Source organism: Oncorhynchus gorbuscha, linkage group LG15 (assembly GCF_021184085.1).
Source record: "Oncorhynchus gorbuscha isolate QuinsamMale2020 ecotype Even-year linkage group LG15, OgorEven_v1.0, whole genome shotgun sequence".
Taxonomy (NCBI): domain Eukaryota; kingdom Metazoa; phylum Chordata; class Actinopteri; order Salmoniformes; family Salmonidae; genus Oncorhynchus; species Oncorhynchus gorbuscha.
Window position 1 is genome coordinate 41,094,151 of NC_060187.1, and position 19,361 is coordinate 41,113,511.

General features: G+C 41.6%; 1 protein-coding gene across 1 annotated transcript; it reads right to left on the minus strand.

The window, feature by feature from the left end:
• Positions 1–570: 570 nt before the first annotated feature.
• LOC123997134 (tax1-binding protein 3-like) lies at positions 571–5,584 on the minus strand. The gene is made up of 4 exons (XM_046301214.1): positions 5,377–5,584; positions 3,281–3,400; positions 2,871–2,948; positions 571–2,311 (listed from the first exon to the last, which is right to left on the minus strand). The coding sequence occupies exons 1-4, from the start codon at positions 5,413–5,415 to the stop codon at positions 2,177–2,179; spliced, it is 372 nt and encodes a 123-aa protein (XP_046157170.1). The 5' UTR covers positions 5,416–5,584; the 3' UTR covers positions 571–2,176.
• Between the last annotated feature and the right edge of the window lie 13,777 nt (positions 5,585–19,361).

A 19,361-nucleotide genomic window follows, 5' to 3' on the forward strand; every position in this document is an offset into this window, starting at 1 on the left:
ATTCATATGCTACATACAATGGTGGATGACGGGGTGATGGTAAGCTGTGGAACTGCCCACACACACCATAAATCTATGCACACACCCGGATGATCCAATTGCTTCAAATCTAACATTCACACTTTTTTCTCCACCACTCTTATGCTCACTAACACCATTTAATTAGCAGCTGTGAATCTGTGAAGAACAGCTGCTCTTCATGGTTTTAGCTGATGTTGGGTTCTTTTTTTCACAAAAACAGCTTGTTTTGGGATATTTCTTCCAACATCCAGTGCACACTGGGAGGTAATATCCCTGCTCATATCTTATAACCAAGTATTCTCTTTATCTATCCATCCCTCTGGGACCTACAGTATGGGTGACTGTCTATGGTTGACAACAACCACAAATGTAAAGTGCCTGACAAACACATAATACTGCAAAAAAGAAAGCAATCTTTCAGTTCATTTTTGATTTATGTTAAAGAACATTCAGAATGTGTCCAATATACAATCATATGCCACAATGATCAAAGTGTTTCCTCATATACTTGGAGTAATTATAAAAAAAGATATTTTAACACAAACAACATATTGATAGAAGTCAACTTTATAGAAAATTCATGCAAGGCTACATTTATCAAAAGTTTGGGCAGTCTTTTGAAGTGTTAATTCTTTGTGTGTTGTGTGTAGACTTAGTTACATCACTCTGCCAACGATATACAGTATAATGATAATCTCCCAATTCAAAGAATTCTAGCAAAAACCAAGCCATACAAAATATTGAATTAGTAGAACATACTAGGTACTATTGTAATCCACATTACAATATTGCTTTACCTTTGATTCATTTGAATAGGAATTGATCAAATTGGATTACAAAAGTGAGGCATCACTGTGTAAAACATGGCTGAGGCAGTGAAAAAGGATATATTACTGAACTATATAGGAATGGAAAGGAGCATGAATACTAAAACCCTATTGGCGCTATCACGTTTTAGTGGTACTCACTAGAGTGTAATTTGTATTCAAGTGTATTCAAACGTCTCATTTCATTTGATCCTTCAACGTTTGTTCAGCATTCAACTAAAGTGTATTAGCTGTCTGACATCAACCAGCAAACAACCTAATTAACAATCCAACATGCCACTTTCTCTATATAAACCTGAGAAAGAAGGCACTTAAAAAGTTGACTATACCCTAGCCTTGATTTCCAGGCAACGATGGCAACACCAAATGAATTATACCCAGAGGGTTGAGAATGAGAAGTAACTGTGTTCCTGCTACACTACCTACAAAAATCCAATCCTCAAATGAGTATTACAGTATTTGGTAGACAAGTACAATTAGAGTATAATGAAATATAAAGTATGCAGTTTGGCTGTGCTTGTTACTTTGGTAGATGCACTGCATGGATAAAGATACCAAAATAAAGATATATTGTCCAAGCCCGATGAATATTCATTCATTTCGACCAACACAGAGCAGTGTTAAGCACTAAGCGTTCCATTCTTATTAATGCCATACATCAAACATAACAACTCATATAAACAGGAAGCCTCTATGGAATACATACAAATTACCGTAGCAGATAAATGCTATGTGCGTTGTACACATGTGTTTGCAAAGCATCCTCTATCAATCTACAGTTTCTTGGCATTGTTTTCCTTTGGCTTGTAAAGACATCGACTTGAAAAACATCAAATGATTAGTTGGCTAAATTAAAAATGACAGATCATTAACTGTAATGAAGTGTACTAATTACTTAATAAGTCATGCTCATGTCAGCTAGTAAAGGCATTAATGATCCCAATAACTTGCACCATATTGGTTCTACAGTGATGTTATAAAAGGGTTGTACCATGTTTGAATTGGGAAAATGTGAGTAGGACTGTAATCAATTTAATTTCAACTCCATCGATTCCGGAAGTTAAAAATCTGAAGGAAAATAAATGCCAATTTTCAAATCTTGAATAGCATTTTCTTTTCCACCTCCTAAATTGACAAAATTGATATGGAATTCACCCCAACCTTACAGCTTGCAAGAAAAGCTTTGGAATACTGTGCTCTCGGTCACTGGCATTGTCTGACGTCAGATAGCGAACTCGGTCTGCACGAAAGGACTAGCGTTGCATAGAAGGGACGCCACCTGTCGAAAGACAATGAGGTCACCAAGCTGCTGCTACTGTTTGGAGTCATTACATCATAGAATGTTTGACAGCCTGCTCCAGGGATTTCCTGGTCACCAGTAGCCGCACGACATCTTCATTCTTCTTCGTCAGCCGTTTGCGTGCCTGATCGTGTGTCACCATGGTCATATCCCATCCATTTACCTGGTGGCAACAGACATCAATAATTATAATATTATTATTTACAGTAGTTATTATTCCTGATGTGAGGTAAGTATAATATCTGGATTGAATAGTGTACTGGTCTTTTACAGTCACTCGGCAAAGTCCAATCACAACTGAAACTGAGTAAATGGTGCCACCTTGTGGAAATGTATCAATAAAGTAAAAAGTAATCTCGGTTAACGGTAGACTCAGTGATATGATGTAGATGCAGACAGTAAACAGCATAGTGGGTCAATTTCCACAACTCAGAGCGTTGAAACGTGGGGCTTAACTTCTCTGCTGTTTTGGTGCCCTGGCGATCACCCTGTGACAGCGTGAAGTGAACCAATGCGCAGGCGCAGATACTGTGTGACTGTGTCTTGCATCTCGCTCATTTCAATATCTGCGGTGGTTCCCGAGTCTACCTTTAACCCAGAACTAAAATTATGCGTAATTTGGTCAAATGTATGTTTACGTAATTTGTCCAAGAGGGATTAGGTAACAGGTCTCGAGGGCAAAAGTTTGAAACATGCATTTCTACAAATATTTTGAAGTTTACCTGCATTACTTTGTCTCCCATCATCAAGCCTGCAACTTCTGCTGGTCCCTCTGGTGTCACCCGTGTCACATAGATGCCCTGTGATCCCACAGCCACACAGAAAAAGACAAAACAACAATAGAGAGATATATGAAAGCGTAACATCTGTGCAACTACAAATAAAATGTATTAACTAACTAGCTTCAATAAACTGGTTTGATTATAGAACTATAAAATGCCACTATTTGAGTAACACTGTATGCTATTGTATAAGATGAGCTACCTGGGTCTGCGGTGTTGCTACCTGAGGCTACAGTTGATGTGTTCAGACCTGCTTCTTTGATACCTTACGACTGATGTTAATGGAGTTTGGCCAGAGCTGAGCTCCCTGAGAACTGACAGGGAGAGTGTTTTCCCTGTTTCACTCGTACCTTGTCTGACTTGTCTTCAGAGAAGGGGTTCTGGCCCGGGTCTTGGTCTATTCCTCCTCCAATGCTGAAACCCAGGATCAAATGTTCACCCTGGCGGAGTTTGCGGATTTCTATCCGTTGCTGTAAAACACATGAACATTGGGAGTCGAGCTTGGAGAGGAAATCATTCAGAACTTTAACAACCATCAAGTAGTTGTTATATTCCCATTCCACCATTGCAATAATAAAAATGTGGTAAATGAATAGAATGTAAAAATTGATTGCTGAGCACTGTGTTCCCTTTAAGAATGTAGTACACTATGGTTATGAATAGGCTGTAGTTCCCCCGAAGGAACAAAGAGAATCCCACTGTCGTGTGAAGTCGAGTGACCGGCTGAAAGGGAAGCCCTCTGCCACCAACTGACTGGAGACACAGATTCTCTCTCAGTCTCGCTATCCCCATGGTCCTCAGACAGCTGCCCTCTCATTAGAGCAGATGGAGAGTTCTGGCACATCCAGCTCGCTGCTCTTTACAGCACAAAGCCAGTCTGTGTGATGGTGAATAAGAGGAGCCTCAGCAGTGTGGTTCATAGTGTCAGTGGTTCAAAGTTCTTCCAACCACTGCACTCAGTGGTCAACATGGTCAACAATCATTCAGTGGATCTGAAGTTCTTGGTGATGAGAACATGGGAAATACTCATGGAAATGTATAACGCAGGCTGACCATATTAACGGAAAGATCAACCCAAAGTATCTGTGTAACCCATTGTTCACATGACTGACATCAGATTTGTAAAAAAAAAAAGATCAACCAGAAAACAGCAGCATACCACAGCATTCAACTTATAGAGTGTATGGAAGATAGCTGTTGCATAAGAGTAGGCAACACATACTAAATCATACAACTAAATACGATTGGTGTGTGTAGCCTGTAGCCTAAATCACATAATTTTGTCACTAGGCAATTACTCCGTGACTCATATTTCTTGCTGATGTTAGGAATAAACAGTGTGTTGCGAGGAATCCCATCGAAAGCCTCCTGGCTGATTGTATCAACTGCACCGCTCTCGACCAGAAGGCCCTACAAAGGATGGTGTGGAAAGCCAAGCGCATCACTGGGGGTGAGCTCCCAGCCATTGAGGACTAACATGCCAGGCAGTGTCTAAAAAAGGCCCGAAATTTTGCCAGAGACACCTACCCTCCATGCTCCCGTCCAGCAGACGGGACTGGTGCATCAAGGCTCAGAGCAACAGACTGCTAAACAGCTTCTATCCCCTGGCCATAAAACCGCTACTGCTGCAAAAATGATCTATTGTGTTCTGTTGCTGGTCACTATTACTCCTGTAACTCAGCTTTGCACATTCTTGGCATAGTGGGAATCTATCACTTGTTTTTCAACAGGACAATGACCCAACACACCTCCAGGCTGTGTAAGGGCTATTTGACCAGGGGAAGGGGGGCGCTTGTACCAAAGTTGTCTCAGATAGCTAGGTGACGCCTTCCTCTGAAACACTTCACTTTCATGCAAGTAGCTTAGCGAACAATTTGGCTAATGCTAGCTGCTATCCATAGTGCAGAGATAACAGGCTACTAAAGAAAGAAAATGTTGCCAAGACAGAACAGTGTAACATTAGCTGGCTAGATTAATTTACTTTAGGTTAATACTAGATTGCGCATATGAAAATGAAATGCATAGGCCATTAAGTTTAAATGAAATTCTCCTAAACTGTTAGCCAGCTAGCTACAGCAGTTCCATTCAATCTAAAAGAAACAAGACTGACAACAAACAGAGAAAAGAGTAAAACGAAGATAGGTAGTTGGATTATCGAACAGCAATATTTCGAACGAGTTTTACTGCTAGAATGTAACACTTTTACAAGGGTCAATTCGAATAACCAGGTTACATTGACAAGAGTAGAAAGCATAGCATGACCACAATGTTACATTCACTATTGTAAACAGTAATACTACAATGTGAAACCGATTTTTTTTTTTAACGAAATATTTCAGGTAGGTATTTATAGTTCGCATCGAGGCACTGCTGGAAAGATTGTAGGCCTGGACAATGGATGCCGTAGCTATTGAATGAAGAGGAACGTTATCATTCCAAAACTTACCACAACAGCAGTAACTGGTTGTCCTGGGATGAAAGACATTGTTTCAGAATGTTCAGACACTTTTGTGTTTCTCCCCGGTTGCAAATAACTCAACGGTCTAAAGTCGTTTTTGCTCCTTTCATTAAATCATACAATACTCGAAGCAACTTGCTAAGCGTGAGTAACAACTAGCAAATGATTCCTGGCATGTAAAGGCAGGGTTGGTGATGTCATACTGCCTTCCGTGGTTAGTCATCATCATGGATCCTGTAATGTCCTGGGACAAGGTTGGGGTGTAGCCCAGAAAAGGGTTAGGCAGGCCCATTACAGTATTTCTCTTTGTATGATGGGCATACTACCTGCCAATTATGAAAATAGTTATTCTGTCAAGAGCTTTACTGAATGCCCACTACTTTTTAAGGACTTCATTTAATTGGCAACTGGAAAACTCATGTCATGGAGGATTCATTACCACTAAAATAAATGGTCTTTCTCACAGAATTCTGCTTTGTGTTTGAGTTTGACAGGGCATGCATCTCAAGTTAACTGCCTAAAATCAATGGCCTCTTGGCCTTTTCTCCTGTTCCCCAGTTAGCAAAATGACTCTGGTGCAGCTGTGGGGCACATACTTTGTGTTTTTCTGGACCATATGCCTTGGTAAAATACGGCATCACCATCAGATTAAAAAGGACCTGGCCCACAGAGTGCAGACTGATCCAATTGAAATGTGTGGCCCTCTGTACAATTGCTCATTGTAAAAGGTGTGGCTCATATCTGGTGCAAAACGGTTGTAAAAATAAAAAGGTCTGGTTCACGTACTGCACAAAGGTTGAGTTCCCACCTAGATTCCCAGACTAGAGGGTGGCTAGATGCACGCTGCAACACGGGCCTTATATGGGGATATATTAAACCTGCTACTCCCCAAATCACAGTTATGTACTCTGCTATCAAATTATGTATTTAAATTAAAGAGAAGAGCAGATGTAGTCAATCAAACATCTATCTGGTTCATAAAAAGTTGCAACAGGTAACATGGAGCATATGAAAAAGAGACAGCTTCTGACATGTAGTGCACAAAATGCTAATACACCGAGTATACAAAAATTAGAAACACCTGCTCTTTCGATGACAGACTGACCAGGTGAACCCAGGTGAAAGCTATGATTCTTTATTAATGTCACTTGTTAAATCAACTTCAATCAGTGTAGATGAAGGGGAGGAGACAGGTTAAAGAAGGCTTTTTAAGCCTTGATACTGTTGAGACATGGATTGTGTATGTGTGCCATTCAGAGGGTAAATGGGCAAGACAAAAGATTTAAGTTCCTTTGAACGGGGTATGGTAGTAGGTGCCAGGCGCACCAGTTTGAGTATATCAAGAACTGCAATGCTGCTGGGTTTTTCACACTGTTTCCCCTGTATGTCAAGAATGGTCCACCAGCCAAGACTTCCAGCCAACTTGGCACAACCTTCGAAAGCATTAGAGTCAACATGGACCAGCATCCATGTGGAATGCTTTCAACAACTTGTAGAGTCCATGACCCAATGAATTGAGGTTGTTCTGAAAAAGGAGATGCAACTCAACATTAGGAAGGTGTTCATAATGTTTTGTACTCATTGTATATAGGTACTAGTGACTTGCAGTGGATTGTTGCCACAAATACAAAAAAAAGTTATCATTTGAAACATTGGCCAGGTAAACAAAACCAAAGCATGGACTGTTGTCATACCTTATCCATAGACTGCTTACATTCTAATTACATTTGGGTGAGATTTCCTTATTCTTTAGAACCCATAGCGGCCATCTACGGCCATCTAGTCAGTTGCACAACTGAATGCATTCAACCAAAATGTGTCTTCAGCATTTAACCCAACCCCTTTGAATCAGAGAGGTTCGGGGGACTGCCTTAACTGACGTCCACGTCTTCAACGCCTGGGGAGCATTTGTTGTTGGGGTTTAACTGCCTTGCTCAAGGAGAGAACGTCAGATTTTCTTCCCATCTTGCCAGCTCCAGGATTCGAACCAGTGACCTTTTGGTCACTGGCCCAACGCTCTTAACCGCTCGGCTTCCTGCCACAAATTATGATATCGAGGTAATTGAGATGCGTTAACAGCAGATGTAAATTGGGAAAATATTCAGACCTCTTTTTCCACATTTTGTTATGTTACAGCCTTATTCTAAAATGGATTCAATTGTTTTTTCCCCCTCCAATCATCTTTCCCTCGATCCTGACTAGTCTCCCAGTCCCTGCCGCTGAAAAACATCCCCACAGCATGATGCTGCCACCACCATGCTTTCCATAGGGATGGTGCCAGGTTTCCTCCAGACGTGACTCTTGGCATTCAGGCCATATAGTTCAATCTTGGTTTTATCAGACCAGAGAATCTTGTTTCTCATGGTCTGAGAGCCCTTTAGGTGTCTTTTGGCAAACTCCAAGTGGGCCGTCATGTGCCTTTCACTGAGGAGTGGCTTCCATCTGGCCACTCTACCATAAAGGCTGCAGAGATGGTTGTCCTTCTGGAAGGTTCTTCCGTCTCCATAGAGAAACTCTGGAGCTCTTTCAAAGTGATCATCGAGTTCTTGGTCACCTCCCTGACAAAGGCCCTTCTTCCCCGGTTGCAAAGTTTGGCCGGGTGGCCAGCTCTAGGAAGAGTGTTGGTGGTTCCAAACTTCTTCCATTTAAGAATGACGGAGGCCACTGTGTTGTTGGGGACCTCTCATACTACAGAAATGCTTTGGTACCCTTACCCAGATCTCGACACAGTCCTGTCTCAGAGCTATATGGACAATTCCTTCGACCTCATGGCTTGGTTTTTACTCAGACATGCACTGTCAAATCATGTCCAATCAATTGAACTTACCACAGGTGGTATTTGTTATTTTATTAGGATCCCATTAGCTGATGCAAAAGCATGAAACATGACATAATACAGAACTCCAACCATGTTGTAGAAACATCTCAAGGATGATCAATGGAAACAGGATCCACCTGAGCTCAATTTCGAGTCTCATAGCAAAGGGTCTGAATACTTTTGTAAATCAGTTATTTCTCTTTTTTCTTAACACTTTTTCTAAAAAGCCTGTTTTAAATGGATCCTTATGGGGGTATTAGTAACCATTTTATAATGAGTATTTAACGAAACAAAATATGGAAAAAGTCAAGGGGTCTGAATACTTGCCGAATGCACTGTATGTTTGAAGTTGTCGATGTTTGATGCATTGACATTTGGGGAGTAGCTCTCAGATTAGCAAATCCTGTCACGGTGTCTTGGTTGGTACAGGCGAACACATCAACGGTGGAACTCAAAGGATTGCTCTTTGTCTCATGGAAAGAGTTGCAGTGTTTAGCTGTATATAGTCAGCTAACTAGTTGGTTGTTTTGTAATGTTTCTACTGATGTAATTCATATGGAAACGTCCCAAACTGCTTGGTATATCTAGCTAGCTAGTCTGTCAGGAAAGAAAGGTTGTGTGGCAGTAAACTGCGTTTGCGACGCGTCAAACTCAGCTGTCACTTTTACTAGCTAGCCATACCAGCTAACTAGCCACCGAAATGTAGATTAGAGTAATTGTTGTTTATCTGTTATATTATGGTTTGTCATGTTTGCTAGGTACAGATATTCACAGTCTTTACATTGCCTCGTTTTCCTATTATTTGACAGTTTAGCTCTCGTGTTAGGTAGGGTAGATGCCCGCGCAGTGATATTTGTTTACATAGCCAGCTAACAAGTTACATGTATTTGTTTTGTCCTGTTTCTACCGATGCTATTCATGTGGAAACTGTCCTAGCTTCGTAACTAATCAGCTAACATTGGCAAACTCTGTAGTTAGTCTGTCAGGCAAGAAAACAAGAGTTGATTGAAGTTGAGTTGATTGCTCACTCGCGACGCTGTCACTTGATCGTCACTCCTTCCCCACAAAAACAACCAGCCAACTATACCCATCGAAATACACGAATAATTATTCTAAACCTGTTTGGCTAAATTTCATGTAGTGTCTTCTTTGTAATCTTTTACTTTTAACATCCAACATAAATAAACAATAGCTGATGTGTTGAATCTGTAAACAGTTGTGCCACACTAATTTATCATCTATGTAAAGTAATCTGACCATCGATTTTGAGGTATGTGTATCCTATTTATTTATAATATGGCCCATCTATGAACATATTCATGAATGTCTTTTTGTGTACTCTATCCTGTCTGATTATTCATCAGTCTGACATACATATGCCCACCATGAACTGAAAAACAATCTGGACACTAAAATAGGGCTTCATAAAATAATATTGATTAATTGAAAGTGCTGTATAGCATCATTATGATACTGTGTGTGTATTTGGGGCGAGAGCAGCAGGAAGCTCATGTTGACAGGAGAGCCCACCTGCACTCGGCTGGCTTAAACAGGAACAGGATATGACATCAAACAGGAAGATATATATGGCAGGAGCAGTAGTTCCTTGTATGTCCCGGGTGTCTCTGGTGTAGGCCGGGTTACTGTAAAAGCACTTTGTGACAACTGCTGAAATAAAAAATATATACTTGATTGATAGTTGGTATATTAAGTACAAGTGATGACCTCCTATTCATCATGTAGGAGGTAGCTGTGCCAACACTGCCACTTTGTTGGGATGTCCACCAACAGAGTGACACACAACACACAAAAGGAGAGGAAGGTCATGTCTTCCGTGACATACTTCCTCAGAGGGAGAGTAGCAGGTTAGAGCCCTCACACACTAGCCCCTTCAGAGAGGACAGAGGGTACGACACGGTCTGCCTCCCCACCTCCTACACACACAAACACACGTCTCCCTTATTTCTCCCCGTCTTACGCGTAATGGCTGTACCACAAGGAGTGTTGTTGATAAGCTCCATGGCTGTGTGCATGCAGTATAAGGGGTGCTCCCCGCTCTGGCCCTTTCCACAGTCACGTTGAACTCTCCCAGCTCTCGACCAACACCTAGAACACTGTCACCAGAGAGACTTCACACACAGCTGCATCTCGGCAGCCCCTACACACACACACAAACACAAACCCAGACACACAAAACTCAATTGAAGTAGCAATCAAGCTAACACATCATCACATAATAGCCTATAGGCTGTGTATGATGGTTAGCACAGACACACAAACCCTTACTAAAAACTGATAGCATGTAGCAAGCCTACTATTAACATTACAGTATATTAATTAATAACAGATTAATAATGAATTAATCATAGATTAATTTATAGATAGTAGATTAAATAAATTAGAAGGCTGGGCTGTTATTTTGAAGGGATAGGAAGTGTTGGCTGTGCATTTGAGCAATAACAGACATTCCACATTTAACTCCACCCACTTGTGAAAATCTAAATATCAAATTTTATATGCAAAAGCAAGATGACAAAAACAAACAATTTCTCAATTGTTTCATTTTTTGACAAAAAGGAAAAACAAACAACTAAATATCAACAACAAAAAATCTACAACAAAAAAATTGACATTTCTCAATTGTTTCATTTTTTTTTACAAAAAGGAAAAACAAACAACTAAATATCAACAAAAATACAATTTGTTTTGTTCATCTGCCAAAGATGAGACAACAAAAGTCAAGGAATTTTTCACGTGAAACAAAACAAAAAATGGTCCGTTTTCACCTTGCTAACGTTGCCGTTTTACATCGGAAAACCATTGGCCATGATATACACGGATATACACTGGAAGTGAACGTTATTTATAATAAGGGCCTCTCTAAAATGAAAATGGATGGCCCTCCCTTCAGTAAAATATATTTTAACTAAACCCTCCCTGAACACTTGAAAAAACAAACAAGTGACCCTCCCCTATACCCAAAATAATAATTAAAACAAAGTGGATAGCAGAGAACATGCCTACCATTTATTCTATCTACTTGGACAGACCAGAGCTTTTAACAACTGTTTTGGATCCTGTAAGCATTACAAGACTTACAAGGAATTTTGATAGCACAGAAGGCTGTCAGCCAGAAGGTTGTGGGTTCACAGACCACCGTGGACAAAAGTAGGGGTGGATCTATTTGCAGGTCTGAGAAAAAATAGTCTTTAAAAAAAACACTTCTATAAACAATTCTACATAATTTGACATAGTAGCAGTGTCTTTTTTAATACCACACAAACTACTGAAACTACAGGCTAAAAATGGACAGTGTCACACCCTGATCTGTTTCACCTGTCTTTGCTTTGTCTCCACCCCCTCCAGGTATCACCCATCTTCCTCCTTGTCCCCAGTGTATTTATAGCTGTGTTCTCTGTTTGTCTGTTGCCAGTTTGACTTGTCAGGTCTTCCCAGTGTGTTTTCCCATCTCCCTGCTTTCTCAAGTTCTGTTCCCTAGTTTTCCCGGTTCTGACCATTCTGCATGCCCTGACCCTGAGCCTGCCTGCCGTTCTGTACCAGCCTGACTCTGCCATGGAATATGGACCTCTGCCTGCCTTTGACCTGTATTTTCCCTGCCCCCTGTTTGGGTCAATAAACATCGTTGACTCTAGCTGTCTGCATCTGGATCTTATTCTGAGTTCTGATAGAGAGATATATGCCTGTGTGTTCATCTTATCATATTTCTCCAATGTCAAATCAGTGTGTCTTGTTTGCAATGAAATCTGAGATGCCATTAGCATGGTACTTTCAAAAGTTTGGTCTACCTTTCCTCCCCAGACAGAGTAGAACTACCGATGCTGAAAAATGTAAGAATTAACTGCTGGCTACCCTTCTTCTGTGGCTTAATCCAACTAGAGAAGGTCACAAGTGTTTCCCTAACAGCTGTCTGGGTGTAAACATCTTCTATTGCACATAAAGTGAATAGCTTAACCAATTAATAGTGACCCAATTAGATTACTTGGGGTCACAGAAGAGGACTGGCCACCCCACATAGCCCGGTTTCTCTCTAGGTTTCTTCCTAGGTTTTGGCCTTTCTAGGGAGTTTTTCCTAGCCACCGTGCTTTTACACCTGCATTGTTTGCTGTTTGGGGTTTTAGGCTGGGTTTCTGTACAGCACTTTGAGATATCAGCTGATGTACGAAGGGCTATATAAATAAATTTGATAATTTGATAATTTGAATTACTTCCCATACAAAGTCATTTTTTGGTCTCCTCGGCTATAGAAGGTTGTAGCCCAGCCTCTAAAACTCAAAGAAACTAAACAATGATATCCCCATGTGCATCAGAGTTACGTCTTTCCCGGGTATTTTACAGCTTGTTTGTAGCATAAACCACCGCGGACCAAAGCGCTGTCATAGATCAATTTATATAAATCGGATCAGTTTTATTTTCCTCCAAACCTAACAAGGGGTATGCCTGTGCTTTTTTCCATTTTCTTTAATAAAAGGTAGGCCTATGGCACACTCTCTCATCAATTCGTCCTGTTTTTAACTTAACAGTCACTGACACAGAGGTAGGCTTTTAGGGTGGGCGGGCATAAAGCACCCCCTGAGAAACTCTATTTTTTTTAAAATATATAACTTTTCCCCCAAAAGTAGTACACTGGACCTGTATTAGTCCTGTATTAGCGGACCAAAACAACCATCTGTAGCATGGGCAAACATTTTTCTGTTAAACAGGTAGGCCTACCTCTTATTTCTTAAATAGTAAGCAATAGACTCCAACACAAAGCCGTCTAGTTGTGAGTCGCATTCAAATAAAGACGTTGAAACGAATTATGACTACTTGAATTATGCCTACTTGAATTATGCCTACTTGAATTTGCCTACTTTCAGCACCGTGAGCCATGTCCATTTCCATGTCCATTTCCGATTGTGCCTCAGCTGCTGTTTCATGTTTCAGCAACACAATGTAAGTTACTTGAATCTGGCTTATTTTGAGGACAATATCTCTGATAAATACGTCATGGGTAAGAAACAGTTTTTATTCGAATCAATTATAGTTGTATCAAACTATCAAAGTTGACCTCTGGTCCTCCTCGTCTTTGCACTTTCCTTCTTAAACTGAACAGAACATATGCTATAGGCTAATCCGCCTATAAGATATTGCATTTTTTGGACTAGGCCCAAACGACACAAAAATTCAGAAGAAACCTTTGATTCTCTTCCTGAACTGCCCAATATCCATTGCCGTGTATAATATATCTTAGTTGTATTTACACGATCCCAGCAGCTATCTTAGAAATATACTGTAACTTTGTGTTTCTTCGAGCATGCAGTTCTTAGCCTATAGATTAAGACCACACTAAATAGCATATAGGTGAACTTGATATTGTGCACCCAGCTGAGAATCAGAGATGAGGGTCGGCATAGGGCACACATCGATATACTGTATAGCCTAACAAGCAGCTCATTCTAAAACACAATGACATGATAAAAATAAAAAAAACTCTCCCCTTGACTGAAATTGAAAAAGCATGACCCTTCCCCATTTTCATCCAGGTACCAATTCTGTACATTTCAATCCATCCTTTAGTATCTTTGGTTCAGCGATAGCGTTAGCTAGCTATCAGATGATGTAACAGGCAACCTGGATAGCTGCTTATTTACAGATTGTAACTATCTGTACGGGTCCCCAAGGTCTGTAGCATAGAGAAATCACACAATGTTATGTCTCATTGTTTGAATGTCTGCCACTGAATCAAGAGACAAACACTTCAATCGCAGACTGACCTTCTCCATTAGACCAACTGCTCCTGATGCACTTACTTGCACTGCTACCCTGGCTGCATCTCAACATCATCATCGTCTCCTTTTAAGATTTTTCTCAGGTAATTTTGCCTTAACCTCTCTAGGTTCTTCATATCACTGTAGTTGAAGGACAGTCACTAAAACATTGGCCTCTCACTAAAACTAACATAAATACTATTGACTGTGGCTAAATCTCCCTACCACATACACTCACCCAGTATGTATAAGCTAACTATTTAGCAGTCTTATGGCTGGGGGGTAGAAGCTGTTCAGGAGCCTTTTGGTCCCAGACTTGGTGCTCCAGTACCGCTTGCTGTGTGGTAGCAGAGACGACAGTCTGTGACTTGGGTGGCTGTAGTCTTTGACAATTTTGTGTGCTTTCCACCGCCTGGTATAGAGTTACTGGATGGCAGGGAGCTTGGCCCCAGTGATGTACTGGGCCGTACGCACTACCCTCTGTAGCGCCTTGCAGTCGGATACAGAGCAGTTTCCATAACAAGCATTGATGCAGCCAGTCAAGATACTCTCAATAGTGCAGATGTAGAACTTTTTGAGGATCTGAGGGCCATGCCAAATCTTTTCAGCCTCCTGAGGGGGAAGAGGCGTTGTCGTGCCCTCTTCATGACTGTGTTGGTGTGTTTGGACCATGATAGGTCCTTAGTGATGTGGACACAACAGAACTTGAAGCTCTCGACCTGCTCCACTACAGCCCTGTTGATGTTTCCTGTAGTCTACGATCAGCTCCTTTGTCTTGCCCACGTTGAGAGGGAGGTTGCTGTCCTGACACAACACTGCCAGGTCTCTAACCTCCCTATAGACTGAATCATCATCGTCGGTGATCAGGTCTACCACCGCCCTGTTGTCGGAAAAGTTAATAATGGTGTTGGTGTCGTGCACGGCCACGCAGTCGTGGGTGAACAGGGAGTACAGGAGGGGACTAAGCACGCACCCCCGAGGGGACCCCATCATTGTCTCCTTTTCTGTGCAGGTTTTTCATATCAGTGTAGTTGAAGGACAGCATGGCCTGTCACTAAATACACTGGCCTCGCACTAAAACTAATATTAATACTATTGACTGTGGTTAATCTCCCTACCACAGTCACTCCCCTCGTATGTATTTGTACAGTGACGCTAAGACAAATGTAATAATAATATTTGGCTCTATACTCACAGCATGTTTCTTATGGGGATTTTCATACATATCTGTTTTTACCGTTTAGAAATTGAAGCACTTTATATATCTAGTACCCCAATTTGAAGAAGTCACATGTATTTGTAGCTCAGTTGGTAGAGCATGTGCAACAGGGTAGTTTGGACCACCCATTCACACATGACTGTAAAGGATAAAAGTGCTAAAAATAAATTCACCCAAAGTGTATAAAGTAGTCAAAAGATTAGTATTTGGTCCCATATTCCTAGCTTGCAATGACTATATCAATCGTGTGACTCTACACACTCTTTGGATGCATTTGCAGTTTGTTTGGGCGATGTTTTTCCCAATAGAAACTGAATGATCACTGGAATAATTTTCTGTCTATGTAAGTGGATACAGTAAAATGTTTCTGAACTATACTGCCTACCAAGCAAAAAGGCAGTAACTGCTCAGAGTGTGAAACTGAGCAAAATTACTTTTATTTACCTTGGTTTCACAGTAACTTTATGCAGTTACTGCTAACATGACCCCCATTTTCTCCAAAACACAATACAATAGAGTCAGGATATGTAACGTCTGTTGTCGGGAGAAGGAGAAGACCAAGGTGCAGTGTGCTAAGTATTCATAATACCTTTTAATCAATACGAATACTTGAACAAAATAAATGACAAACGAACAGTTCTGCAAGGTGCAATACACAAAACAGAAAGCAACTATCCACAACCCATAGTGGGAAAACAGGCTGCCTAAGTATGGTTCTCAATCAGAGACAACGATTGACAGCTGCCTCTGTGTGGGAACCATACCAGGCCAAACACCTAGAAATATAACACACAGAACAAAACATAGAAAGCCCACCCCAACTCAGGCCCTGACCAAACTCAAATAGAAACATAAAAAAGGAACTAAGGTCAGGACGTGACAGGATACTTGTCCATATGATTAAGCGTGTATTTAATGTAGCAAAAAGGACATTAACTAATTTCCGACCAAATGAGCAGTTGCTGCCTTTTTGCTTGTTAGGGCAGTATATTATAATGCCATGATTCAGAAAAATCAGGAATAATGATGAGTGAGAAGGTTACAGAGGCTACAACAAAACATGCTAACCTCCATCACCATTACCAATAACAGTGGAGATTAGCATTTTTGTGTGTGTGTGTGTGTGTGTGGGGGGGGGGGTATGATCTTTGTCCTTCTGTAACTTTCTCACTTTTTATCTTTCACAATGTATTCATGATTATCCATAATAATGTTATCATCCACATTAACGTCGACGTGTTCAGAAACATCCTTTCCTTATTTCCTTTCCTATCTCTAGCCCACCAGATTCCTCAAGACCTTGCAAGACCTAGGCTCCCAGCAGACACCACCACAAGAAAACCCAAGGATTCATCAGACGCACAAGGGAGCGATGGGTCCATCCTACGCTGAGGATAGACAACATATTCCCTGTCTCTCCTTCTTATCTAGGTGGGCAACGATACCTCACTCGCTCATGTTTCAGTGTCAGCTGGTGGAGGGAGAGATGGGGAGGATGTGTCCATCCGTTGCATAGGAAAGATACATCTTCTCAATCTCTCCTCCTGGTGGGCAGCAATATACTTCACTCTCGTCCACCTCGTTGTGTTATAGGGAAATGCCCATTAAAAGGTTTTTCAGCGTAAATTCGGAAAATGCTCACCAAGCATGGAACAGAAAACAATCATCATACACCTCATAGTGGAATGCTGCAGAATATGTGATTGAAGAAGGCCTTTTGCCGTCTAAGGATCAACAAGGTCTCCACAGCCTGGAAACCAAACTTCAGGGGCCGACTTCAAACTGAAACTGGTGAGTTTCATTCCACTTTGTATGTCATGCTCTTTTTGAGAGATTCAATTTTACAGCATTCCATTTACCTGTTACAACTACATTTCACATATTTCCAACCAATTGTGTTCTTGTTCCGCTGCTGTCCGGAAGAATCCCAAAACATCTAAAGTACAGTGGAGTCAGTCATGAAGATGTGGTTGCAGCTGGCAGCAGACCGGGAAGGAGGAAGGAGGAGACGAGTCAGGGGTGTGGAGGCACCTGTGCCATGATGGACTTGGGTAGAGGGGTGTATTTGAGGGTGGAGATTGGTATGGAGTGAGGGATGGTATGTCCTAGCTTGCGGATGGAGAGATTGGGAGGATGTGTCCATCTGACGCCGAAGAGCGACACCTTCCCTGTCTCCCCTTCTCCTGTGGGGCAGCAATACCTCACTCACTCATGCTTCAATACCAGCTGGGGAAGAGAGATGTGGAGGATGTGTTCATCCGAAGCTGAGGATAGACACATCTTCCTTGTCTCTCCTTCCAGCAGCTCGGACAATATATACCAACTTTATCAAATTCAGGTAGAATTCTCAGGTTTTGACCTCCTGTTGAAGTGTTTGTCATTTGAGTATGACTATCCCTTTAATTACTGTTTCCCCTTCCTACTTACACTGGGCTCACAAATAGTTAATACAACACAATAGTGCAAAAATCCAGATAAAATACAGAAAACAATTAACCCTATCAACACCAGTGGGCTTCACATGGGAAAGGGAAACAGTAATTAACCCTTTAGACCCCAATATAATTCTAGAATGCTGCTGTAGAACGCTGCTTTATTAGAATGGTGCCGGGAGGGGATTGCCACGGTTCTTATGGCTCCTGACAAATTGTGATATTTTGTGTGTTTTTAACTTTTTTTGCCATTGTTTCCTATGACCGAAAATAGCTTTTGGACATCAGAACAGCGATTTCTCACCTCGATCTGGACAAGGATGTTTTCTTAAATGAGTCGTACGGAAAGGATATAATGTTCTTCCCGGACCAGGCCCAAAACCCTGATATTCGTAAGAACAGGAGGTGCCGCTCCAGGGGTCGACAAGCCAGATGCCTGGCGAGACTGCATCTCTACCCTCCGTCTCTACCCTCCGTTCCACTGGTGAACATGCAATCACTGGAGAATAAACTGGGTGAACTTCGTTCGAGACTGTCCTATCAACGGGATATTAAAAACTGTACTGTCCTATATTTCTGGTTGAACAAGGACATGGATAATATACAGTTAGCTGGGTTTTTTGTGCATCAACAAGACAGAGCAGCAGCCCCCTGTAAGATTGGGGGGTGATCTATTTTTCTTTATCAACAACAGCTGGTGTGCTCTAATATTAAGGAAGTCTCAAGGTTTTGAATGCCTGTTAGTACTTCATGATAAACTGTAAACCACACTATTTACCAAGAGAGTTTTCATCTATCTTCTTCATGGCTGTATATTTACCACCACATACCGATGCTGGTACTAAGGCCGCACTCAGCGAGCTGTCATAAGTAAACAAGAAAATGCTCCTCCAGATGCGGCGCTCTTAGTAGCCGGGCACTTTAATGCAGGAAAACTAAAATCCGTTTTACCTCATTTCTACCAGTATGTCAAAAAACTCTAGACCACCTTTACTCCACACACAGAGATGCACACAAAGCTCTTTTGCACTCCACCCACAAGAGCCATAGTGAGGTCAGGCACTGATGTTGGGTGATTAGTCCTGGCTCACAGTTTACATTCCAATTCATCCCAAATGTGTTCGATGGGGTTGAGGTCAGGGCTCTGTGCAGGCCAGTCAAGTTCTTCCGCACCGATCTCGACAAACCATTTCTGTATGGACTTCGCTTTGTGCACAGGGGCATTGTCAGGCTGAAACAGGTAAGGGCCTTCCCCAAACTGTTGCCACAATGTTGGAAGCACAGAATTATCTAGAATGTCATTGTATGCTGTAGCGTTAAGATTTCCTAGCCCAAACCATGAAAAACAGCCCCAAACTTTACACTTGGCACTATGCATTGGGGCAGATAGCGTTCTCCTGGCATCTGCCAAACCCAGATTCATCCATCGGACTGCAATATGGTGAAGCGTGAAATATTACTCCAAAGAATGCGTTTCCACTGCTCCAGAGTCCAATGGCAGCGAGCTTTACACCACTCCAGCCGATGCTTAGCACTGCACATGGTGATCTTAGGCTTGTGTCGGCTGCTCGGCCATGGAAACCCATTTCATGAAGCTCCCGACGAACAGTTCTTGTGCTGAATTACTTCCAGAGGCAGTTTGGAACTCGGAAGTGAGTGTTTCAGCCGAGGACAGAAGATTTTTACTGTGCATGATGGTTAGCACAGAGACACACAAACCCCTTTACTAACATTGA